The 26,765-nt window shown below is 41.8% G+C and overlaps 2 protein-coding genes across 2 annotated transcripts; both read right to left on the reverse strand.

Annotated features, from left to right (window-relative positions):
- Positions 1 to 250: 250 nt before the first annotated feature.
- On the reverse strand, positions 251 to 8,158 carry gxylt1b (glucoside xylosyltransferase 1b). The gene is made up of 7 exons (XM_020650410.3): positions 7,861 to 8,158; positions 6,152 to 6,365; positions 5,906 to 6,037; positions 5,320 to 5,571; positions 5,013 to 5,136; positions 4,736 to 4,908; positions 251 to 1,422 (listed from the first exon to the last, which is right to left on the reverse strand). Exons 1-7 carry the CDS (start codon positions 8,061 to 8,063, stop codon positions 1,261 to 1,263), a joined length of 1,260 nt encoding a protein of 419 aa, XP_020506066.2. The 5' UTR covers positions 8,064 to 8,158; the 3' UTR covers positions 251 to 1,260.
- Positions 8,159 to 8,742: 584 nt separating this feature from the next.
- yaf2 (YY1 associated factor 2) lies at positions 8,743 to 26,669 on the reverse strand. The gene is made up of 4 exons (XM_020650404.3): positions 26,511 to 26,669; positions 25,976 to 26,098; positions 13,966 to 14,121; positions 8,743 to 13,587 (listed from the first exon to the last, which is right to left on the reverse strand). Exons 1-4 carry the CDS (start codon positions 26,534 to 26,536, stop codon positions 13,329 to 13,331), a joined length of 564 nt encoding a protein of 187 aa, XP_020506060.1. The 5' UTR covers positions 26,537 to 26,669; the 3' UTR covers positions 8,743 to 13,328.
- Positions 26,670 to 26,765: the final 96 nt, after the last annotated feature.

The following is a 26,765-nucleotide window of genomic DNA, read 5'->3' on the forward strand; positions in this document are numbered from 1 at the left end:
CCACCCCAGCAAATTATCTACATCTGGAAACAAAAGGTCAACAATTGCTTGTTTTACTTATACTTATAATAAACCCTTCATCCATCCATCTTCTTCTGCTTATTCAAAGTCGTTTTTTTTTCTCTTTCAAAAGTGTCTGTTGTTTTAAAGTTAAGTTAGTAACTATATATTCCTTCCCTGGATTGGAACATCCAAAAAATGCTTCCCCCTGGTGGTTAAAAAAAAAAGTACACACTTACAGCACTTTTTCCAAAAATAATGAGATGACCTTTATTTTAAGAAACCACACAACAATCTCACAACGTATCAACAAGTACACATGTAACAAAAGATCTCCCCTCACATTACAACCACACCAACATAAACACCGATACGATTTGAAGTGTTCAAAATACATTCAACAATGGAAAAACACAACACTTGGAAAAAGAAAAAGAAGAAAAACTTTGGCATTAGCAGAACTTATAGCTTATTCACATGTTCAAGACTGACATAAGACAGAAGAATGAACTATTCTCAAATGTGAGCAATCATTTTTTGATTTTAATTCAGGTTAAGAGAACCTGTGTCACAGATATATCACATAATGGGACAAACACTGTTCAATCTGACTCTGATAGTGGTTATATAGGCCCAGCCCCTGCAACTGCAGAACATTATATGTATATAAAATATTGAAGAAATTGTTTGCACGATCAAATGACACTTAAAGTTCCTGACTTCTCGTCCATCATGTTGGTCCTGGAGTGGTTTCTGATGGTTGAAAAAGTGGTCCAGTGCGTCCATCTCCTCATTAGGGCCCGTCTGAAAGCCTTTGTCCGGTTCTGATGTGAGTCTCGTCTCTTTTTTTAATAAGAGCATTTTTCATTAATTCTCCAATATGGAAAGACAAAAGCTACTCTTCCAAACATCAAAGATCTGACAGCAGTGAGTAATTACAAGGAAGAGAATAAAAGATACTTAATGCTGTGAAAGTCTGCACATGGAGAAAAGAATCCATACGTGCATGTGTGGTACTTAATTTCCACTGCGAAAAAATCTGTACTTTGCTACAGGGCCGATCGGCTTTTATAGCATTTAAAGTCAATTTCAGGCATTTACATCACGCTCTAATCCAGAGCAACTTAAAAAGAGCAGAGCGGTTATTAGTCTCACTCTGAGACAACCCTGACTGTCTTATTGAGCTTTCAACATCTCCTCACTTAAATAATAAGTCTCTTCTTTTTGGCTTCTTTTCCAGTCATTAGCGTTTCCTTTGTGTCACCGTCCACGTGGGGCTTTTCTGTTGACGTTGGCCAGGCTGTGTGCCAGTCTCTTAGTGAAGAGCGGGTGGGCTTTACCACAATAAGTGTGTGTCGTCTTTAAGAGTTCTTCCTCCAGGGGCTCCAGCAGAGACGTCACTGGATCTGAACCGAAAGGGTACTGGAACGAGAAATTGTCACATTGAGTTGACACAACAAATACTGATAAGAAGGGGTGTGCTTTAAGAGACAGAGTGTCCCATTGAAGTGCTAAAACAAGGATTTGCACTGGATATAAAAGCAGATTCCTATGTTATGAAGGAAGCTTCTTTTCAGATGACTTGTACTCTCCTTCCTCTTTCTCTCTCTGGAACATGGGGGTGGGTTGGCTAAAGGTTGGATGAGTGGGCTTGGAAGACTTCAAACGAGCAGCTGAAATCCCAAACTACAGTCTAAAGTCCCCTGAGGACAGCTCACACCCCCCTACTGTGCCACTGTGATTGATCAGATTCCTCCTGTAACGTGAGCAAAGTGCTGCTGTGGGTGTTCATATCTGTCCCAGGATAAATTAAAAATCCAAATCCGGGAGGCATGCTGGACTCAGATGGGACTCCAAATCTAATCTGATCGGTCAGCTGGGCAGAAAAACATAAAGCAGTTGTTGGGAGTGCGTTTTTATGCTATAGGCTTCGTGTCCAGTGATAACAGGGGATCAGAGCAGAAATTTCATGTCTTCCCGATAATGAAGGAGCCTTTACAATGCTCTGAGGAAATCAAAGGGGAATTACCATTTTTTATGCCAGCTCATTTGCTTGCGGTTGGGTCCCTGATATTGGGTCACAAAGAGAATGGCGTTTTTATGAGCACATACTCACACACACACACACGCGTTGGTCATAAAGTTGCATTTACAGTTGCTGTATTGATTTTGTGCGGCTGATGGGGCACCCTTGGCGTACAGACTCCAACTCTAAACGTACCATCGGCTGTAAAATTTTACTGCTGCTTCTTGGGCTCAGCTTTTTTGCAGCGCAGGGGAGGGAGGAGATGCTTTATGACAGACAGACGGCTGTGGTCTGTCTGAGAAGGAAAGACAAGCAGACAGACAGGGAGGAGCAGTGCTGTCTGTGCTGCCCTTCCTTTGTGTGAGGATACAGGGACATGCACACTTATTTCCTTAAATGTGTTGAAGTTGAAAGTCATCAGTTGAGAATCATTTATTCCCTGCCTCTCTAATGTGGAATGCTGCTTTATTAATTTGATATAACTTTACTCTGAACGTGTTTAAATTCTGTACTCTGTGAGTTTCCCGCCTCAGCCTCTCACCTGACCTGCCATCTGATTACACACCTGATCCACATTAGTAATGAGGAAATCAGGCCCAGCATATCTGAGCTTTCCAAACTGCTTTCTCAGTTTGGCCAGATTGTCTCTGTTGCGTGAGCTTTCTGGAAAGGTTTCTCTTGTTAACCCTTTTTTTGTAAATGACCGTTGTAAGACAGTTGGTCCTATCCGTCTCTCTGGCTTCTTTCTGCAAACATTTGCATATTACATTGAAAAGAGTTGAACTGTATTTCAATTAGACATTTTGTGACTTTCACAGTCGTCTTCCTTTAGGTGGTTTTCTGAATGCTCACTCTCACCGACCTGTCAGTGTGGGACTGTTAGTCTTTCATTGCACAGACACTCTGAGGTTCTGTCGTAGTAAAACAAGACAAATAGAAAAGAGGAGGTCTGCCCAGTGAGACGAAAACACACACAGAGGATCAATCCACACTGCTCCATCCTCCTGGCCAAGCAGACTTAATCACATATCATTGGAAGGGTCAATATCTAACACAGGCTATTGGGAAAAGTGTGTGTTTTAGTGCATGCTCTGGGCCCTCGTGTGCGGTTTACTGCACGCTTGCAGCAGCATGCACAGCACCTGAGCGCGTGTGTGTGTTCTACTATCATTGATCCTGTCCTATAAAAGCGGGAGTTTTAACTGCGGGCCATGGGTAAGGTATGGATCAGCCATCGCTCTGATCTATGCTCAATGCTTTGTTAATAAGAAAGCAATGAGACTCCAAACAGTGATGGCTTCATTAAGTAAATGCCACTCATGCCGTCAATATCAGTGCACTCTGGTAAACAACCCATAAACATCCTCAAGGGGCAAATTAGCCTCAATCCAGCCTTCTCAATATGGTGGGGATTTGTGTTTCCGATGCAGGCAATCTGAAGACACACACACACACACACACACACACACACACACACACACACACACACACACACACACACACACTTAGGGTGTTTAGGGTCAGCACCAATCCAAAATCTAATCCAGGAGGATAAAGTGAAGGGGTGGTGGAGGAGAGCAGGTGTGTCGCTGGAGTTATAAAAAGGGCTCTTTTCATCAGATGTCGCACTAAATTACAACAACAACACTTTAAAAGGCTCAGCAGGCTCTTTCTCTTCACTTGAACGTCCCCAAGAGACTTTTAATGAGGTGCACTTTCTTGTTTACTTTCACTGTTGTGGTAGACTCTTTGTTTCCCAAAAGGCCTTTGGAGGATTTACCTAACTTTCTGCATTTCAAAAAGTACAAAGACAGAAACAATGGAATACAGTAACATGTGTGCTGTTCTTTTAATAAACAGTGAGCAGCATCCCCTACTGAGGATGCACTTTTAGACTATTGAGACTTTGATGAAGTTAGAGACACACTTTTTGATTTTGTTCTGTCATCAATTGAAATGATTTTGAATAAATTATGATAGATCTCAAATCACAGGCAGAGATGCAAAGAAACCTTGCAGTTCTCATATCTTCGAGTCGTTCATGCAAAATTACACTTTTTAATGAAGATGACTAAAACGAACATAAAAGCTGCTTTGAGGTTTACTGTGGTGCAGTTAACTTTATGTTCCGAGGGGTTACGTCAGATGCAAATAAATCTTTACGACGGATGCATCAGCAGTGGGAGTTTAATGTTGCACCGCCTATTTTTAATGTATTTTGTCCCACGCGGGGAGAATTGTTTTTTTATTCTTACAGTTAGTGTATCTGATCGATGCATTATTCCCACCTTTTAACGACAAGCTTTAGAAAAGGTTTGTGATGTCTTCACTTCAACTCACTTTCTGCCCGCCCAGCAGACGGCTGCTCCACATGAGTCTGGTTCTGCTCGAGGTTTCTGCCTGTTTAAAATGCAGTTTTTTTTCCTTGCTGCTGTTTGCACGATGTTACAACGTGATTAGCTCACGCCGTTAGGTCTCTGAAATACTATAACAAAGAGAACAGAGAACTTTCTAGTCTTAACTTGGCTTTAAAAACTCCAAGCTAAACTCCTGCTCTTTTTTACCAAGTGTCTATGAGATAACATGTGTTATGATTTGGTGCTATGCAAATCAGAAGGACTGATTGAAAATCATAACGTAGCTTAAACACGGACGAGAGCATTCAAGCATCCCACGCACACTTACAAAGACACAGAAAGGCACGCTCACCTTTTGTATGGCCTCGTAAACGGCCCTGAAGGCGGGCTGTTTTTGGTCGTGGTACACCCCTCTGTTTCCATGCAGAATGTTAATGCCGTCTTCCTCAGCTGATGCACAGTTACTGCCGTAGATACAATGATCTGGACGATAATTCCACTGACAGGGAAACTCCAGAAGGCACTCTGAAAGGAAATGATGACGCTCAAAAATGGCTAAACCCTCTTTTATGGAGGTTATTTTGTATAAATGTAAATGCCACATTTGCTGCCACAGTGTGCAGCCTTACCAGAGTTGTGGTGGAAAATGATGTTAAGAAGGTCCTGGTCTCCCCAGGTTATATTGAGTTTGTATTTCTGAAGTAGAGGCATCAGCAGCTCCTCCCAACGCAGCCCCACAGCTGTCATATCGTTCTGTGAAGTACATAAAATGGTCAAAAAGATCCTTTTCTATGTCAGGATATGATCAACGGGTAAGGGTTAAAGAGTGTGGAAATGTAACAGGATCCAATTTAATCCTCTCACAGACATGAGATCAACTGCAGCACATCGAGGACATCTAGTGGCCAATTAAAATAGTACAGTCTTTTCAACTACCTTAAAGAACATGCTCCTCATCCTCGTCATGTTCATGAGCATGACGCCCGAGTTGATGCCCGTCCTGCCGTAGTAGGGGTGGCGGGCGAAGCGGTTGTACCAGGCGATACGGGGCTCCTCGTGCTCCGGGGCCATGGCCGCCAGCTGGGAGGAGTTAAACCTGGACAGGAAGGCCCAGAGGCGGTCTACGGGCTGCAGGAAGAGGATGTCAGAGTCCACATACACTACAGAGTCAACGTCCTTCAGGAGCAGCTGAAGAAGAGTTTGAAAAAGACACAAAGAGACAGGTGTTACCGAGGAGGTGAATTATTCAGATGTTCTCCAGTGATTTTAATGATTCATAGAGTCAGTTTGTTCTGCAAAGGTCTTACACAATGGATGTTTTTCAGTATTTAACACTTACTCTATTTTTTATAAAGGTGATTTGGAAACACAAAACTTTGCATAAGTGCTCCTGAATATATACCTGCAAAGCACAGGTTCTTTTTTTTTAACTCTGCAGACAAGGATTTCCTGTCTCATGTTGTGATTTTTATACAAGAAATATACATTAAAAACAAATCTACTCTCTTCCTTCTATACTTACTGGTAAGAAGAGCCTCTGAGAAGCACAGGGTTTGAAGAGTTTCTTCCACTCCACAGCATTCTCACTGGGAAAGCTGATGGAGTAGACCGTGTAGTTAAACCTGGAGCGGATCAAATCGGGCCACGACTCCAGCTGGAACACATCCAATCAGAAAATTAAAATTTCTTGTGGAGATATCTTGTAAGAGGGAGATGATCAACACACGTCAGGCAGGCAGTTATTTCTAGGCTGTCATTTACTGCTCACCGCTTCCATAAAACGGGCGTGCAGCTGGTCCTCTGCGAAGATGTGCACGGAGAGCTGCTTGACGCTGAAAAGCACAGCAGACTTGATCATGGTGAGCGTCTCCTCCAGCCGCTCGCCACAGGCCACAACGGCCAGGTGCATGGGAGGGTCCGGTCTGCTCTGGACGCTGCCAACGACACCTGTCTCCACCTGGCCCTTCTGCCGCATTATGTACCTGAGTGAGAGGATGGATGGTCTTACCAAGTGCAGTTATCAAGTCTTTTCTGTAGGGAGTTTGAAAAAGATCTGATCCAACGATGATGTGTATAAAAACCATATAGTCTTTAAACATTAATGGCCCGAAGTCTGAGTGACGTCAGCCATATGTTACTGGAGGGGACTCAGTCACCCTGACGACATGCTGAGAGCTTGAGCTGAGGCAGGTTTTAAGCCTCTTGACGAACCGTTACATCACAGCCACCAGCTACGCACCTAACTATGGATAACACACTATTGATAACACATATCGTTCTGCAAATCATAACAGAGCCGTTTAAAAAAAAAAAAAAATGAACAGTACAGTGTGTGCCCATGATGACAATAACTAATCAGATCTATTTCGGTTTTTTTTTTGTACCAGGTTGTAAACATGTCAATTTATGCTGTAAAAACTGCTTTTTTTTTTGCCAGTCATGTGTATGTGACTTTCAGAGTACCTGGAGCCAGCTTAAAGTGGACACTCGACGAACTGCAGGATTTTGCACTTCCGCATTTGCTTCATTTTTCAAGACAGGAGGTTAACACTTGATTAAAAACTAGCTTTAACTACTACTTTAATTACATTATCTTTACAAGATCCCTACTTTAGCTTAACAAAAGTATATTGCAACTTGAGAAACATGACTTCCATGTCTGTTTTTTTTCAGCCTTCTAGAAATAAGGTTACATATTTACTTAAGATAAAATACATGACTAAATGTATCTGCTGTAGTAGAAACACGAACTTAAGAACTTTTGGCAAAAAAACAAAAATCTCTCTGGTGCCATTTTCTTGAACGTATATTAAGTTAATATAATGTAGTCATTGTAATTTTTCTCACCTCTGTGTTAATTCAAACAATATATAACAAACCTGTTGTTACACCAATGGATTGAATCTTTATTATTGAGGACTTACTTCCTATCCTTCTCACCAAACCTCTAAGATCTGGTGGAGAATTTCACGCACAGATGTTAAGAAAACAAACAAAAGTAGATTTGCGTCATGCATTTAGTTGCCAACATTTGTGCTATCTTCTTGCATGATGAAATAAGTAGGATATCTTTGGTATCAGATTCTCCACTTAAAAAAAAAACATGCTGTGGGAGATATAATGTTGAATGTTTTTGTTTGTGTTTGCTTATTCGTGACGTATGCCTACTGCTGTTGATTAATCTTTCAACCAACAATGTGTCTGCACGGTGAAGTCACACACCTGTTTACGTCTTGCGTCAATGTTGCCTTCACGATAGAAACAGGATGCGAGCTGAGGAGTACTTTGAAATGTTACTTCTCTTCGGATGTATAGGAATGTGACGCAGCCTGCTTCACTGGCCAAATGCAGACGGAGTAGCCCATTTGTTCTCACTTACCGAATAAAATGTTACTTTTTTATATTTTTTTATTTATTTTTTTTACAAAAGTTGCACCCTGTCAAAACAGCACAGACTAAAGAAAAACACAGTCTTACCTATTGTACCAGTGTGAGCTTCGGGGCCCAGTTTTGTCCGCAGCCCCTCGCCTGCCTCCAGGAACTCTCGGTGGGATGAAAACCTTCTTCGGTCCGTTTCCACCGACTGGCACGTCCGAGTAAAGCAACCTACTGTAAACATACAAACCCGAAAACACGGCAAACACCATGCACAACAAAAGTGCACGAATGTAACGCCGCATTATGGAGTTTGAAAACACAACTTACAGCTAAAGTCATGACACAGAAACTAACGCATAATAACAACTGCAAAGCGAGGCGTAATGGTGAAGTATTTCCGGTAATGGATTGGAAAATAAAAGTGATATGGCTTCCGCGCCCTCTAGCGGCAATACTAGGACTTGTAAATATGTTGCCACATTAATTGTATGGCTATAGGAAAAAACTGCAATGGGAACTTTTAGTTCTCATTCATCTGTTTACCCTGAAATGGGTGGTTTTGTATGGCCTTCATAGGCTACACTTTAAAAACTACAAAACTTGCAGTTTTTGTTTTCTATAATGACTATATTTATGCCTTTTTTTATATAAGGATGGCTATATCATTTACATGCATAATGTAATTTTTAACATGTATGCTTGAGAAAGGAGGGGAGGGGGATCACAAGACTTTAATCTGATAATATAATATCAGAGGTGTGGTTTAAACCCATGCAGATTTCTGCACTCTATCCCTTGACATTTCTGGTGTTGTAAAATTCTTAAATGCAAGGAGACTCTTTATTATATTAAATTCTCTTGCATATCTTAAACAATTTCAGCATCTTGACGTTTGATAAATGTACAAATGTTAATACTGTAGAAAGATTAAAGTTTTGGGGATGTAGGCCTACCATTTTAATGAAAATATATAAAATAAAATACATGTACTTGTGACTTTATTGTTTTCTATAAAAGCAATGTCATCAAATATCTCTGTAGTATTAGTTTCAATTCATATGTCCTGCACATACCCAATCAGTTGTCCCTTTTTTTTTTTTTGTAAAACATGAATGCTTTAATTTTGAAGGCGAAAGCAAGATTCCGGCTCTTTCCTCTTATTCTCTCCGTTTCACTTGATGCACATCACGCATGGGAAGCCGGAGGTCGGGACCCCAAATGGGGGAAGGGTGGGAGCGCTGAGCAAAGTTGATTCCTCTCCTCTCCCTCCCCCCCTCAGGCTCCGTCTGCAGCAACTTTCAATTGATTTCACCTCTGAAAAGAGCCATTCAAGGGCTTTAAGTGACTAGTCTTCCCTATTGAAGTAGCTCCATAGACAACAGAGCTGAAGGCCAACTGCGTGTTCATGAAGTGTGGGAAAATTAGGTAGTTGACTGATGCAATAGTTAATTAATTACTGTCCAAACTTACCTTCTGCTTATAACAACCGAATGCCAATAGATTGTCGTGACCATTTTAAAACTATATTTTTCATTATGAGCCCAATCTGTGATGTAACGCAACCTGTGCACTGTACAAATACAGTAGTTACCAGTTATCTAGATTTTCAACAGGTGAAATGAAAAACCCAACAAAATATGGTCCCGGAATAAAGCTAATAAAAGCTAAAAAAATAACAAAATGTAAGCCAGCATTCAAATTTAGGAAAGAAAAAGAGACTCATGATGTAATAAGTAAAATTGTGTGCATAAGGAAAGACATGTTGTGTTGGACTTTTTGTTATTTTCTTATTTAGACATGGAATAAACAAGTTCACACATGTTTAAACAATTGAGCATGGCAAAGCAAAAATTCAAAAAAATTATATATCCACAAGTGACACCAACATATTTTCAAACGTCCATTTTTTTTGCCACAACTGAATAACAAACATCTGTCTGAACAGTTCTCACCAGTTCACACACCTAGTCCCAGCTAGTGTAGTGAACATAATGAGACATTAAACAATGCTAACAAACTAAGAGACATAGCCTGTCCCACAATATACTGAGACCATAATATCATCATGCCATGACAGTTCTCAGGATCTGTGCTAAAATGTTAACGTAAAAAATCTCAATGATAACACTGGTAAGATGGATAATACAACCACATCAAAACATTGTAGTACAATAGTATTTTTTTTTTTTTTAGAAATATCCATTTGTATTTGTGTTGTATTCTACAGGTTTCATAAGTTATTGTGAAGTTAGGTTGATCTATAAGTTGTTCAGCTGGGAGATTTAGCGTCCTATATAGCTCCTCCCACTTTGCTACATCAAAATGGAGGAACTGAAACAGTTTCTGAAGTCCATCACACTGCAGGCCATCAGCCATACAGCATGTGCATGTCCAGAGGTCAGGGGTCTTTTATTCTGTTGCTCCGACTGGGTCCAAACTGGTTCCATTGTTGGGGCAGAGCAGTGCGAGCACCCTCTGGTTGTCCACGGCGACACCGAGCAGATGCAGCTCTGTGTGTGTGCAGCTTTTAAAGGAGAAAACCGGTGGGGTTTACAGCCACAGCCACATGTTTAAATTCAACACGTTTCAGTCATAATTACCTATTGTTTGAGAAATTAAAGGCGAGCAAAATAAACAAACATTTGTGATTTTGTGAACTTGTAAGAGCTAAATTGAAGAAATAAATGGAGAAATGAGGCAAATGTAAGCTGTTATGGCTAATATATTAGCAAGTTATTGTTTACGTGTATATCTAGTTAACATCCACATGTTAGCTACATTTGGACTAGCCTTCTGAAAAGTTAAGCCCAACACATATATAAGAATTGGTTGGGTTTGTATGTGTAGATAGAAGCCAATTAGCAAGTTAGCAAGCTCTTAGCAGCTGCTAGCTAACACATTTTTGCCGTTTCATGCTAGCCAAGGGCGATGTAGTAACTGGTTTGCTGGATTACGGTGCTTTAAAATAGTCACACTTTAGTCTTGTGTCTTTTTTTTTTTAACTTTGACTTTTTTGGAAAATCTCATGAGGCGAAGGGAAGAATAATTCATGAAGACTTTGTAAAACAAAGCCACGCTCCTAAGAGAGTCCAACTGTACGTTAACTAGGCTACATAACTGATGTTGTGGAATCAGTCTGCAGAGGTTGTGCCTGACATCCATGTTGCTGAGCTGTGTGTAAATGTAAATATTATTGCTATAAGGAACCTGGGGGGGAGACAGTGGTACAGTGTAGCCTAAGCTAAAGGAGATAAGACTGAGAGCAATTTTTCTTAACATTAAATAATTCAACCAGCTCTTGTTATTGTGACACTACTCGGACATTTCCCCACTTAGGAACTTTCCCATGGCAAAAAATATGACCATTTTCATGGATTGATGTGAGGGTCTAAAATCCGAACATTGTGCCAAAATCTGTCTAGCCTAGCTGGAATAATGCTAATTTTCTCTTTAATTATGGTGAATTTGATTCTAAATTTATATGAAATCCATCACTTAATGCAGGTTTATATTTGAGGTGTTTATTTTTTCACCTTTATTTCACCGGGTTACTCCCATTGAGATCAGACATCTCTTTTTCAAAGGAGACCTGGGGCCGTATTCATGAAGCTTCCTTCGTACAAAGACTCGCTCCTAGTGACAAAATTCTAAGAAAATTTGTAGAATCGTGACATTTTCTCAGAATTTCCCATTCAATTAAAGACTAGATCCTTGTGAAGATGAAAGTTATTCACAATGCATCTTAGGCCTTAAGAGAGCTCCGAAGGTGTTAACACTGGTAGGAGTGAGGAGGACTTTAGTTTCTCAAGCTGAGGAGAAAACAGAGACATTTTCTTCAATCACTACATGAAGAATTTTCTTATTGAATCAGACAAAAAAATATTTACGCAGACAAGACGTTTTTCAGTGCAAAGTGAGACATGCATGGTAAGTTCTATTTCATTCTTCCTGACCGAGGCAGTTCTCAACACTTGATAATATCTGTCTTGTGCACGCGCAGGTCGAGTATTTAATATCAACAAAGTGTCATGTGACCTGGTATGACGCGTGGCCTAGCTTAAATAGCCTGCGTCATGAGACGTCACAAGAGACGTCCTTGCACAATCTTCTTGCCAAGATTCCGAATGTTAGAGGACTCTGGTGGTCATCCAGAATTCATAGAACTGTAGTTACCTACGCAACTCTCGTTTCTCAACACCTGGTTACCTCCACACATTACTTCAATCACTAATTAAGGCTCTTTAAATGCTGATGTAACGATCAGTATGTAAAGAGGCTGCATTCAAGTGGGCATGTGATTTCAAACATTTTGTAGGCTATAAACTTTAAAACATCAATTTATCACACAGAGATGTTAATTTCAGTGTTTGTACACAATGTCTGACTAGATTCTATAATTGTGCCTAATCGATTTGACTGTCCATTATCACTAAGTGAGCACTTTTTTTTCTGCCTTTTTTGGGGATTTTTTGGATTAACCAATCACAGCTTCTGAAAAAATAAAAGTTTCTGTCCTTCCCTCGCTCAGAGTTGCCCTGAGAATATGTTCCTAAATCACGTATAGACTAAAAATCTGTGCTATGATTTTTTTTAAACTAAGTTATGGAGGTCTCTGAGAGGATTCTCAAATTGTTTGTAAATACTGGCCCTAGCCTTTTGTTTATATGCAAAAGTAAAGGGCTAATATAATGCAAAGTATTGGCACAAAAACCAACACAAACACACAAAAAATACCAGTATTTTCCTTTAAAATCATTAGCTACACCTTCCGGCACCATTTCAAAGAGGGCTTTAATCAAAACCTGCCTGATGGCTTTGACAGAGCAGTATCAAGCGTTAACTGGACTGAGAAACTTGCTCCAAAAATGATGACGAAAGACTAAATCCTGCATCAAAAAAGTCTTTCAGGAGCGGATAGAGAAGTTAAAGGTTGAAGTAGATATCATGAGCAAAGGGTTGCTGTGAGGTTGAAGATTCAGCTCAGAGTGTGTACAAGATGGTTTCAGGTTTTTTTAATAGGGAGGTAAGGATTCCAGACAGAGGCTGATAATTCCACGAGTTGAGAAAAGGTCACTCTGCTGGGTCACTGCAGAAGATGCGGGGCTGCACTTTAGTTAAACAAAAACCTAAAAAAAAATAAAAATAAAAGTAGGTGCATCTTAAGGGAGCTGCACAGCACCATGACGCTTGCCTGAATGTTTCTTTAAAATAAGACTGTCCTGGATTTTTTTTCTGGCAACAGGCCTCAGACAGCGTGTGGGATCCGTTCGAGTGCACCAAAACGTCCAAATAAAAATGTAGATCGCTAAAAAACTGAAGAAAAAAAAAATGGAACAAAAGGTGAGTCATATTGCTTTCTAAATGCAGACTTCCAGTACTGTGGAGAACTGGTTGAATAGTTGAAACTGATGTGTGTTTAATAAAAAAATTCCAAAAAGAGCAAAAACAAGTTTAAAGTCAGTTTTGTACAGCTCTACATTAGAGGCTCCACCTGTGACCTGTGACCTTGCAGATGAGTTGTGGGTGGGGGCTTTATGGGGAGAGGATCTTGAGAAAGATGGGTGGGCTCAGTGGGACTCCCCGTTGACCGAGCTGGCCTCTCCTCTGGGTGAGGAGGAGCGGGAGAGCCCCTTCTCTGTCGTTTCTGAGCTGGAGCCGTTCTGGCTGTGGTGGTCGGCGGCAGACGCGGCGCTGGACGTCGACGACGTGGTCGAGGTGGACGAGGGCTTGGCCTTCTCCTTAAAGTCCGTTATGATGACTGTCAGGTCCCCAACCGTCACCTCGAGGTGCTGGGCGCTGCTGCGGTCGATGTTTTTTAATCTTGGTCTGTGGAGAGAGAGAGCGATAAGGGTTGGAAAAAGTATGAAAATGTTCAGCATGAGGTGTAGCATGAAGTTAGCTCTTTCTTTGATCGATATCTTGCTTTCTATTTTAATGTTGAGGATCATCTATTTTATGATCTCTTATGTCTTATGTGTTGTATGGATCGCAGGAAGTAGTCAGAAACAACAGGAATACTACATAAACACATGAAAAGCATCTTCCGGCTTGTAAACATTTTCCTTTTTCTCTTCAGAAGTCCTTTATGAAATATGACAATCATCAACCAAAAGACAGGAGGCGACATAAACACAATCTGTGGCGCCTTCTCTTTATTCCTGCCACCCTCTTAAAAACCCCTCCACCTCGTGTCCGCTTCTTTACCTCATCTTCTTGTGACTGTTCTTCTTAAGCGCCGGCTCCTTGTCACTCTTCTCCCTCTCCACTCGCTCCTTCTTTTCCTTTTTGGGCTGCGAGGGCAACACGAACTGCTGCGTTACCTGCTGCTGCGAGACGAGCTGGGAGACGGGTCGAGGCTTCCTGATCCGGGGGAAGAGGGGTGGGAGAGAGAGAGAGAGAGAGAGAGGGAGGGAGTGAGGGAGAGGAAAAAAAGGGAGAGACAAGAGGATGGCAGATTAATGAAAGGGAAAATCACAATGAACGCATGGCTTCAAGCTATAGTGTACTGCTGTAATCAAGGGCCAATAGAACTGCCAGAGCTGGTTAGAGTGGTGCGGCTGAAGTGTTCTTAACGCTGGCAGCGAGGGCTTTCACAATAAAACCCAGGGTTCAGGCATCTGAAAGAGATATGGAGTGTACCTGCACAGGCTTGTTTGAGTGCTCAGAGGGATAAACACTGACATGACGGGATCTGTGTGCAAAATACCTTGAATTAAAAATACCTAAGAGTTATGCATGTATGGACAGTTTCTATTTGCTTTTGTGCTTTTTTGTAACTTGATACAAACTTACAAGATATTCCGCACAACAAAAGCTTTTACACATGAAATGCTTTCAGGCCCTTCAGTTTGTTTCTGGGTTAATGACTACGACATGTCATGAGGATAAGTCACACTTTGCAGAAAGTGTTGTGAAATGTTCACGAGTGCACTGTGATCAATCACAGTGCACTCCTGTGTTCTTAAGTTGTACGTAGCTTGAGCGTGTTGTTCCTTTAAAGTGTAGACAAAACACACTTTTGATGCCAATAGAACAGCATGAGACTGCAGTACAAGTCAAAGGAAAGTTTAGACGTCGGCACTGCCAAATAAAAAAAAAAAAACGAAGAGCGTTGATACTGGACTTCAAATGAAAGAAAAAATCTTGCGTCGCTCTGAAATGGATGGACGTTGGGCTGAGTCACGCCTTCAGTATGAATGTCAGGGCAACAGACGGAGTCAAAATGGACATGACAAGGGCGAGACAGGATCCTGGTGGGGCTATAGCGGGGGAGAACAGCACTGTGTGTGTGGATGTTTTAGTGTGTGTGTGTGTGTGTTTCCTCGCGTTGCAGAAGCACCACATATCAAAAGTTTATGCCGTTGCAGCAGAATCAATATGATTGTACAAAGGTGTAATGATGGCAGAGCTTCATTACAGATCTGGTCCTGAATTGTTATCTGCAGCATCTTTGACATGATACCTATTAGGCTTTTAATTCATAAATAGCAGTTCTGTAATTGGCTACAAATGATTACTATTCCCAAATAGTGTTTTTCAGGTATTTTATCATCGATTGTTAACAAAACACACTGTTTTTTCCTGTTTACACATTCATACACAGGCACACAAAGAGAAAAGACATGATGAAAGGCAAAAGTCCAATATGAAACATAAATGAGCGGACCATTTCCATGTAAAATGTTCCTCCTCAGTCACATTTCGATCCAACACGAGTTTCAGATGTCCCAAAAATGATACATTATGTAACCGATCTGGCAACAGTTTGTATGCGAGAAGGCTGCAATCTTATTTCTGTACAGGAGTGTGTGAGTGTGTGTGTGTGTGTTTGTGTGTTTGTGTGTCTGAGTGTGTTTTGGGGGGCTGGCAGGAGCCCGAGCCGAGAGGCAAGTGTGTTGAAAAGGCCATCTGTTGAGGGAGCCTACACATCTAGTGCCTGATTTTGCATGCACACAGAAAACACACTCACACAGTTATACTATGTATGAATGCACCAATGCTCATGACTGCATGCAGACACCGCAGCAACACTCCTGGGTGCTGTTACAGATTTTTTTTTTTTTTTTTTTTTTTTAAAGGGTGCACATGATGATGTATGCATACTTTATAAAGAAACGTAATCGACAATACAGGGGCAGGTTTTTGGCACGTTAACTGCACACACATACACACACAGCAGTGAGCAGATGAAGCATGAGGGCATGATGAGAAGAGCACACTGTGTTTACTGAGCCCTGTTGAGTGGCCATAAAAATGCACTGCAACACATTTGATTCTCCATTCTGCAAATTCTAATGTTTGACCTGCTTTTATGGCTTTTTAAAAAAACAAAAAACAGATAAGGACCAGCACAAAAACCTTCACCTTCACTTTAAATCCATCAAATTGCAGCTAATAAAAATAGGAGCTTTAGAAATGCAGCTTCGTTTGGAGCACATATACTAGAACTCTGTACAACAGTTCCTTTTTTTTTTTTTAAGTGTGCTAACCTGTGTGTGAACCCTTGGAAAAGTGTTGCAATTACTAAACACTGGCCTGCAGGTGCTGCATGATAAATGTCCTTCTGCACTTGCCTAATGCAACTCTAAGGGTGTAACAAAGCACCGAGTGTATAAATGTGCTTGCCTTGATAAAAATCCATCCACAAAATGAGTCCAAGCACCTGGTGTTGCTGTGTTTTTTTATTCTGCCAAATAAGAGCCTCAGTGGCCTATTTAGCTCCATTTCGAGGCTTCTCCTTTCTTTTTCTTTTTTTTTTCCAAGGGGAAATTATGTGAGCTGCTGGTCCGCTGTGTTGTTTCGAAGGGCAACGCTGTTGTTTAACAAGTCTGGTGATGACCTAAATTGGGGCCCAGCTTCAAAGAGTCAGGTTTTTTTCTTTTCCCAGAGTTATCACTGCCTTCACAGAACAGGCAGTATGCTAGGAAAAGGGCTAGAGCGAAATGCAAATGGGTCTCTTGGCCTACATAACTGTCTGATCGGGAGGAGATGTAGAGATTCTCTAATATGTCTGTCTTGTCAGCACGACTCTGCAGAACTGCTGACACCTTTTTAAAAGAAATAAAAGCAGAGGCCTTTTAAAACATTCCTCTGTTCCCAGCTTGAGTCACTTAATTCACTCATTGACATGCTTCACCCCTGATATTGTGAAAAGAATCTGATTTTCTAGCAAACAAAAAAAGGGACTGTCACAACCGAGCTCTGCCTTAAGGCCAAATATTCCAGCTTCCAAAAATAAAAAAATAAAGACAAGCAGCTGCCTTATTCATAACCTCTTTTAGTTCCTTCTTTATCTGACGCGCTTTAGGTTCAGGGTGTCATAATGAGCTCATGTGCTTCCTGGGAGCTGAACTGTTTTGTAATGAAGAAGATGACTGTCTCATTATGTATGATTCACTTGATGTGCGATCTAGAGAAAATGTCACCTCGGGCTGATTGTGATCTTTTTTTCTATTGAAAAAAAAAATTAAAACCCCACAGGCTGTGTGTGTGTGTGTGAGAGAGCAACTGGAGCCCAAACATAAACATATTTGGTAAACCCTTTCTTCTTCATGTGTTACAATTGAGTAGATTTTCACTAATAGAGCCGCTTCAATAACCTCGAGGTGAAAGAGGAGACGGGCAACGTAATAGATAATGGTGAGGAGAAGCAGCAGGCCCTAAACAGAGCTGCCTCTGTTAACCCAATCAGATGGTTATTATCTCAGCACTTAGGCCTTTGCTGCTGGCTCAGTCTGTGTGTGTGTGTGTGTGTTTATTGATTCCAACAACAATTTCTGAGCCCTAATGTAACAGCCTTTTCTTTCTGACATTGATACTACATGCTGAAGCTGTTGTTCAGAACAATATTTGCTCCACACGTGCCATCCATTATCCAGCAGCTAATGGAGTCTCACACTGGGATGTTAGGATGCTATGAGCAAGGTGGAAACGCGGGGAATTCTGAAAGCAATAGATATCAATCACTATGTCTTTATTTTGGGGCTTTTTAATACACTCCTGTAGTCAAGCAAGCAGGGAGTGTATTCATCATTTCCCTCCGTTTAACCCATTTTTCTGCCTTCTTTCACCGTGTTTCAGACAGAACAATAACTTTTACTTTAAACATCAGCAGGTTAAGATGGTTATTCCTCTTCAGCTTCACCACGCTAAACTTCAACTTGTCTTTTCCTGCACACTGCAGAGGTTAGAGAGTGCAAATGCTGCCACTGATCCCTCTCACACTTCATTGACAGGGGAACTCTGGCTGACCCCTTTTTTGCAAATACATCACACGCACACTTATACCCCTCCTCCTTTCTTTCTGTGCTGCACCCACTGACCTTGCACCCTCCCACCTCTACCCTGTGCTCAAAAAGAAGAAGAAGGGGGAAAAAAAAGAGGAGGAACGCAGTCGAAAAAAAACAAAAAAAACCCAGCACCAAGAGACATAAAAAAAAAAAAAAAAAATCCGCTCAGGTTTTGGTTTGGTCACAATCTGATAGTAAATGTTTGCCCTAGCAGAACTCAGCAGGGGGGCGGCTCATGACTCAGGACGGTTTGGCCAGGCTGTCCCGTTTCTGCCACAGCGGACAAAAAAAACAAAAAAAAAAAACAGGTCAAGCTCTCTAAAAAAAACTCACAGAGACTCAGACATGGACACAGATGGTGTGGTCATGTTCGAGAGCCAGAATGTGCTCAAAGATGAATCATAGTATCATCTACAGAGAGATGACTTCCAGAAACAGCATTTAAAATCTTCTTCTTTTACAGATTATGATCTCAATGTGTGTTAATACTGGTTTTGTTGCATTATGGAGACTTGGATTACTCCCTTTAAATCATGCAGACGTGTACTGAGGCAGAATCTCAACCCCCCACACTCCCTTAAAGGCCTTTATGGAAAAACAACACGTTTTCCATATTTGGTTATTATAATGTCCTTAGACAAACTATGGGGGGTAAGTGCTGCAACAATGAATCTCTGTTATGGAAAAGAACGTCTCGTTTCTCTTAAAACATGTTTCCTCTTCCCCTCTCTTGTTCGCTTTGTGTCCTCATGTCTCTCTATGAATGTCTAGTGGGATGGACAAAAACACAGACAAGGAAAGGACGGTAAGGGGGATGCATGGATACAATTTAAGAGAGAGTGTGTGTGTGTTTGTGTGTGTGAAGCTGAGCAACCGAAAGAGCACGATCTGATGTGATAACGAACACTAACAAGCTACCAATAGCCTGAATAAGATAAGAAAGATGTTTAATATGTTGAATCTGTAGCTTTTCTGTGTATTAGAAATAACTCTGTTACATTCACAGTACTGTCATCAGTATCATGTAAGGATACTTAACCCAGCTGCAGTTATGTGTTCCCTCTAAGTGTTTCTGATGATATCACTGGAACATTTTTGGCTTATATTAATTCAAAGCGAGAAAAGGTTTTGACTGAAATGTAATGACTTATTGACAAAAAAACTGGATTTTATTTTGAGTCGTCACTTGTCATTGACTGAAACTAGAAAAACTATTACAACCAATGTCAAAAATATCTTTTACACATTTTGTAAAGCATAGATCTTTTTCCATTGTGCTAGTCCATGGCCATGTTGAAGCCATTTGATGCAGCAAAGCCTATCAACATTTAGTTTGGCATTCAGTTTGAAATAATTATCTAGAATTCAAAGAAGAGCTCAAGGGTGTTCAAGCACTGAAATTCAAGCATGAAATATTGCCCTTTTAAAAAAAAAAAAAGGGATAGAATTAAGAGGTACGATGAAAATAAACGTTAGATGTAGCCTTAACACTTACCACTGCTTCCTACTGTAGGCCTTAAACTATACATTTTGGTTTTCACACCACAATAGCCACCGACCATTCCCTCAATGTCCTCTGGAGATACTGTCTATGACCCTGATGTACAGTATGACTTATCTCCTCAATTAAGGAAGAAACCATTCAAGTTTCATTGGAGTTTTAAGTGGACAGACTGTAGTGAAACTGAACACTGGCGCTGTAATAAAACCAGAACCTCCACTGTGTGGGGAGCTCAGGAGGTGAAGTGTTTGAGCTCGGACAGTGAGGATCCATACAGATGAGGTGCACGGATGGAGTTGCAGCATTTTATAAAAACAAAAGTCTTGCTTCAAAAGTCAAGACAGCTCGGATCTGTTCTTTTTTTTTTTTTTTTTTTTGAAGATTTCTCGGTTCAACACTGTGTCTCTGTTTCCTGACAGGGGCTGCTTCTGGACATTTTTTTTTTTCCAGGCACTTGCTTCTATAAATGTTGATCTGGTAATGCACGAGGAGACATAAGCATTAAATCTCTGCAGATGTTCGTCGTGCTTTGCAAACATTTGTCGAGAACATTGTGTGATGAGTAAACAGCCCACAGGACAGCTGATGGACTGCTGCGTGTGTGTGTGTGTGTGTGTGTGCGCGTGTGTGTGCTGCTATAAAAAAACAAATCTCATCTCACTGTTCTGTGATGATTGTAGGATCGCTGTGAAAAAGCTGATTTTACGCCCTGTTTAATGCTTTCACAATATAAGTGTAGGTGTGTATCAGGTTTTCTATCAGCGGGTCGTAGGCTGCTCCCGGGAGCTCCTTCTGCACCAACCCCATGATTAATGCCTCATCCTGCCTGTACATGCTATCACCATGTGTGTGTGTATGTGTGTGTGTGTGAGACAGATGGCGCTCCACGTCCTGTGGTTTATGACACCTTCTGCAGCCTGCTAGCCACACTATGCTACATTCCCCTCTAACACACACACTGCCTGTGCGCACACACACACACGCACATGCACGCGCACACAGAGCAGTATGTCATGCATCAGTGTCAGCAAAGTAATTACAGGCTTATCACGTAGCCATAATCTTGAGCCACAATGACGTGATAACAGCCAGCTTCATTGTCCCTGGTGTACGCTGTTTGTATGCTGCACGAGCATTAAAAGCTGTACGACACACAACTGAGCCCACAGTGAGATGTCGTTATTTAGAATGGATCATCAAACGCTGATTGATCAAATACCGCTTCCCATGCATTCTGTTTTTTCCGATGCTATTTGACTCAATTCTTTAGCAGAGTTGCATTAGTAATGACTATTATTTCTTGTGAATGACGCTGATTTGGTTACTCTCACTTACAGATCAAGCTCATGAAACCACTTCATTAGCATAGACTGTCGCCTACTCTATGATTCATTTCACACAAGCGCTTTTCCAAATCTGAAGAACACATACCTCCAAGGTATCGGTCACTAAATACTGAATATGTTTCATGAGTACTTTTTAAAAATGTAAACATGTGAACTCAAAATTTTGACTCATAGGTGTTGCAGAACAATACAAAGGTGCACCCACATAAACACTTAATACAAACATGAGACTCTGGGGTGAGAATGTAATGTGTTGCTTCATGCTAGTTGCAGATGTAATGTGATCAGATGGGGGAAATAACACTAAAGAAGCTAATAAAATGCTTATCTATAGATGTAAGGGTTCAACTCTTGATTATTAATGTGTACACACAGGCAGCGGGATATTACAGCAGCTAACTACACTTTAACACTGTGCACTTCAAATTGATGCATTTCTCTTCAGGCAGCATTTTAATATACAGTGCATTATATATTACTTTGCCTCAGTTGCTGCACACAGTTTTATGAGTGCAGCTATGTTGAGAGAATATTAAGACAAAAAAGGATACATAATTAATCCCTTCCATTTTTTCATTGCAAGTTCTGCAGTTGCATTTTGTTAACACAGAACTTTGAGCAGGCAACATTTCGCCTCATATCTCCACCAGAAGTCGTTTTAAGTACTCCTTTTTACATTTTTGTGAGGCCATTCATTTCAACTTCTCCAGTCCAAATAAAGTCATTTAAAGGCAAGGTTGGTAGTTTTTTTTGAAAACTAGCATGATTTTGAAAGTAGCATTCCCTCAGTGCCCTGTCTACAGTACACGACCATCTCCCCTCTGTGCTCGCTCAAAAGCCACGCCCCTCACTTACATGCACGTGCGGCGAGCTCCAGAAGCGAACCTCAGCTCATCGCTTGCATTGTGTAGAAACTACATCGGTTCAGCGGTAAGTAAACACTAAACTTGTAAAAAAAAAAAGAGAGACTATTTTACAACTCAAAACGTCAAACAGTATAAACTCTGTAATCGGTGAAGCCCTTTTTGAGTGTGGGCATTCAAATTTGTACCTGGTGGCAGACATCGGTTGAAGCTTTGGTTAAATAAATAATAAAGATATAGTTAAAAAGATATTTGCCTTGCCTTCCCTCTTCATTTTCTTCTATGTATGCATAAATACACTCCATACTAAATGTTATAATCCTGCACTAGAGGCTTGTAACATGCATGTTGGCTCAATTGCAGTCAATTTTTCCTGTATGGCTCTCAGTATCATGTGGTCCAAATACTCAAGTGTGTGCCGTGTGCACTGTACGTGAACTGTGAGGGCGAGCTTGTGCGGAGGATGATTAAACAACATCTGAAAAGCTGAAACGCTGACAGGTTCCCAGCCTGCACCGAGTGGCTCCTGCTTGTTTAGGCGGATCCGACAAAGACCTGAACATCAGTCAATCTGTCACCGAAAGACGCCCTCGCTTTAGTTCACCTCCAGGAGACGGAGAAAGAAGAGAAAGAAGGGTGAGACGGAAAGAGAAGAAAAAAACCCACACAAAAAGAGATAACAGTGGGGGACACGATCGAGCTCACTGTCCTGACCTGTAGAAATAACGCTGCTGAAAAAGTCTCCTGCACACAGCACATGCACACAGCAAGCGTTTCCCTGCTGGGCTTGACTTGTCACAGCTCAGTGAACAGATGCAGGAGGTGTAGGCGAGACACCAGAGAAGGTCACACGCACACATACACACACACACACTGCTCTATTACACCCAGTAGTATTTGGCTGTGGGCGGTGTTTGGATTGGGGTTTCACAGCTGTCTGTCAACACCACTTCACATGAGATTTTTTAGCCTTTATTGCAAAAAAAAAACAAAAAAAAACCCCAGACCGGAGTGTTACGTCTCTAAACAAGCCTCTTCTTCCACCTTCAAACATTAAACTGACACTCAAGGCCTAATGGGTGCACTGGGAGGCCTTTAGTGTCTTTTAGCTGATAAATCAAACGTGTGACCTTTACCTTATCAAACAGCCTTTGTAAAAGTAGCCAAGCGTTTTCCTCTGATTTCAAACCATCATGTTAGCTATCACAGACTGGGCCTGAGCCAAAAGACCGGTAACAGGATAAAATGTCTTCCACTGTTATTTAGCAGAGGCGAAATGTAATGAGGTTGTGATCCCAGAGCTCCTCTAAGACAGCTTTAATTAAATACTGTAAGCTAGCAGGAAGCTTGCATTAGAAGGACAGCATATTTTCCCCATATTTAGAAATGCACAAACGGCTGTTTTGCTGCAGCACTCACTCCTAGTTTTGCCCTACAGGTGCAGGATACTCTTGTATTTGCTGCAAAAAGTTTCCATGCTGCTGAGGGAATTAGTGAAACATCAGCCAGCCAGCCAGCCCCTTCTTTGTCAGTGCGTCTCTCTTTCTCATTTCACTCCACCTCCTCAGATAAGCGAGTCCAATCCTGCTGATGTGTCCCTGTCTCCAGTCCAGCTCACAGCGCTCTCAATCAGTTGCCAGCTTTGCGTCCCTGCAGTAGATCATCTCATCACATAAGAGGGATCTCGGCAGCAAGATCTGCGGAAAAAAACATCACCTCGACTACTTTTCGCCACCTTTCCAAAAGTGTTTGTTGCAACCTTCACTTTAAGTGCTATGCGATACCATACACATTAATGGTCCCCCCCCCCGATGGAAATATGCTTTGGACACATATGCAGAAAAAAATGTACCTGCAGAGAAGACAAGTGGAATCTGACTTTCTATGCAGTTAGTTGGAGATTTTCAGATCATGTCAAGAGACAACGTTGACGCCAGAGCATCACCCACCCACGCTTGCAGTCAAACCTGTGACCTTCAGGCTTAGAGACATTTCCTCTAACCATTGGGCATTAATTCATTACTCGCAGTAATAGCTCAGTCATGCTTGTTTAGTAACCAGCGAGGGAATTTGCAGTGTCCTCCATTAATATTCCACGTGTCGTTTGCCCTTTAGCACCTTCGGCTTTGCTCGCCGAGAGAAAATCCACTTGTCTGCCGTGTTCGGTCGTTAACAGCTGTGACCACCTGTGTGGCCATTTTGCTGCAGCATTAGCCTGCGTGTGGCGGCGTGAGTACGTGTTTATGTTTGGCCTTCTGTGAGAGCGTGTGACAAGGCTACAGTTATTTTTTTTGCAGCACTGCAGTTGGAAGGACAGGACAGCGGGTTATTAAGATTAAATAAGACCTTCTGTTGGGAGTAAATTTGCCAGAGAGTATCTCAGGTGTAGCAAGGAGTTCTGGGTCCTTGTGTCCTTGCCAAAAAAAATAAAAACCCAGATGGGGAAGACAAAAGGGTGTCACTGCCTTTGTTGACATGAGGATTCAGACAGCTTCTTGGCAAAGCTGCTGGACGCTTGTTTTTTTACGGACGTAGATTCAGAGTCCCTGAAGTGTCTTCTCGACAATCAACGCTCAATTGCAACAATCCCGACCCTATGACAACAGTGAGGAAGCTTTTCAATCAAATGTTGGTGTGAGCAGCACTTGTGCACTCGAGTGTGTATTCATGGCTGTGCGTATGAAGAATGTGCACATGTGTTTGTGTACGAATATGCATGCAGTCATGTGTAAAATTTGCATGTCAAGTGCATCTGTACGCAAGTGTGTGAGTGTGTGCGTGTGTGTATGTGTGTGTGTAATGACAGCAGGGCTGATTAAGCTGTTGCATAGTAATGAGCTATGGCTGTCTGTCTGGCAGCTGCTCTGACAACCTCTTTTCACAACTAGCCCTCCCACACACACACACACACACACACACACACACACACACACACACACACACACACACACACACACACACACACACACACACACACACACACACACACACACACACACACACACACACACACACACACACACACACAGAAAAACACTCAGGCGCACAAGTGCATGCACCAACATGAAAAATACCCCAATTCTTAAAAAAAAAAAAAAAAAAAGCATCAAAGCTTACAACTGCACTGATGTGTTGTTGTTGCTGTCGTAGTGAAATCAAGATGTGCTAATGCAGAAGAGGATAATTGGCAGTACATTAAAGAGGAAAACAACACACACACACACACACACACACACACACACACACACACACACACACACACACACACACACACACAGTACCCTATAGCCAGTGCTAAAGGCTTCTCTTTCCTCTCCTTCCTCCTTTGTTGTGTTTTCATCCTGATAATGACTGCCACTCAGGAATAACACTGACTTCCTGCAGCAAATCACCAATGTCAGGACGAGTATCAGCCACAGCACAGAGGGCACAGAGCGTGTTCATGCTGTGTATTTGTACACTTAAGTGCCTGTACCTGTCTGTTGCACACAAAAAATCTCCAGGGCAACAATATGGATGTGTGCGCTTTAAAGGAAGAGAAAGCCATCCCTCCACCTTTAATTCACAGAGTGCAGTGTCAAGACCCATGGCAAGAACTTAGAGACTAATGCACTGCTCGGAGTAGTAACAGTTCTACTTTCCTCACTGATGTATCTGCTGACTATTGTCACAATGTGAAGCTTAGTCAGTCCATAAACTGCTGTCTAAACAGCTCATTATTACCACGTTTTATATGAGCCCTTCATTATGCTTATTTTGTCCAATAAACAACCAAATAAAAGAGAAATACTGACAGCAAATCATTCAGATGAATCAAATATCCCACTCACTGGGACTTGATTTTCTTTCGAGTAATTGGTGTCGAGGTGTAAAGGTGTTGAGCTTGAGGAAATTAAGTATTTGGCACACAATTTCTTGCCAAATGATTGCAATCATCTCCAAAACTTCAGGATATGAAGAAGCCTATGCCGTGTTTGTTTTCTTTTACTATCTGAATCGTAATGTTAACTGACTGTGTTAACTGGAGTCAACTAATAATGTGCTTTTTTCTTAATCCATTTTCTGGTAGTTGTTAAAAAGGGGGTGGTCGCAACATTAACCTGTTTGTCATCACGCTGGGAGGGAGGGGAGGGCAGTCCCTTAGTCCCCCAAGGACCCCCCTCTGGGACCCGCTAATGCAAAGAAACCAAAGGTAATGTATATCAATCGCCTTACCTTGTTGATGTCCCCTTCCTGACATCACACATCATGCACTTAAAAGCTTCTGCCGTGTTCTTGTACGTGCACACGCTGCAGTCCCAGAACCCCTCGTCGGAGGGCTTCGGTTGACGCTTCGGCCTTTAAAACAATAAATGTGGAGAAAAAAGAGAGGGGGACAAATAGAGAATTAACAAAAGAGATGAAGAGAGAGACAGGGGGGAAAATGGGGGCGAGAGAGAGCGAGTTCGGCTCGCATCCACGAAGGCTATCGATAGCAAACATCTGGATAAGCCTACAGGATTTAGGAAATCATCTGCAAGCGCTCTGTGATCCGACACTGTAATTGGCGATGAGGTTTTAACACTCGCGCGCGCACACCAACACGCGCACACACATGCAGTGAGGGAGAGGGAGAGAGAGAGAGAGAGAGAGAGCCCGTGGAGAAAACGGAGAAAACCCATTTTTTTTTCCCCCCTTGCGTTTTGTCGATGTCCGCTCCCCTCTCCTCTCCTAGCTTCAAATATCTCGAACACACTGACTCAGTCGTTACCTTGTGGGACTCCTCTTGTCGCCCATGCCAGACCTGGGTTTCTCTGGAGGTGCTGAGACGAGCAGAAGTCGTGTTATTTCCAATATTTCACAGCAAAGAAGCGATGCGCCTGTACCGCTCGGCTTCCAGCTGTCGTGGAAACTCCGCTTGGGAAATGGTCACGTGACTCGGCTAGGCCAATCAGCGCCCGGGTAACATCCCGAGGCTGACATTCCTCTTGATGAATATATGCCGCCTTCATGCACCCCGTTATAA

Source organism: Labrus bergylta, chromosome 23 (genome assembly GCF_963930695.1).
Source record: "Labrus bergylta chromosome 23, fLabBer1.1, whole genome shotgun sequence".
Lineage (NCBI taxonomy): Eukaryota > Metazoa > Chordata > Actinopteri > Labriformes > Labridae > Labrus > Labrus bergylta.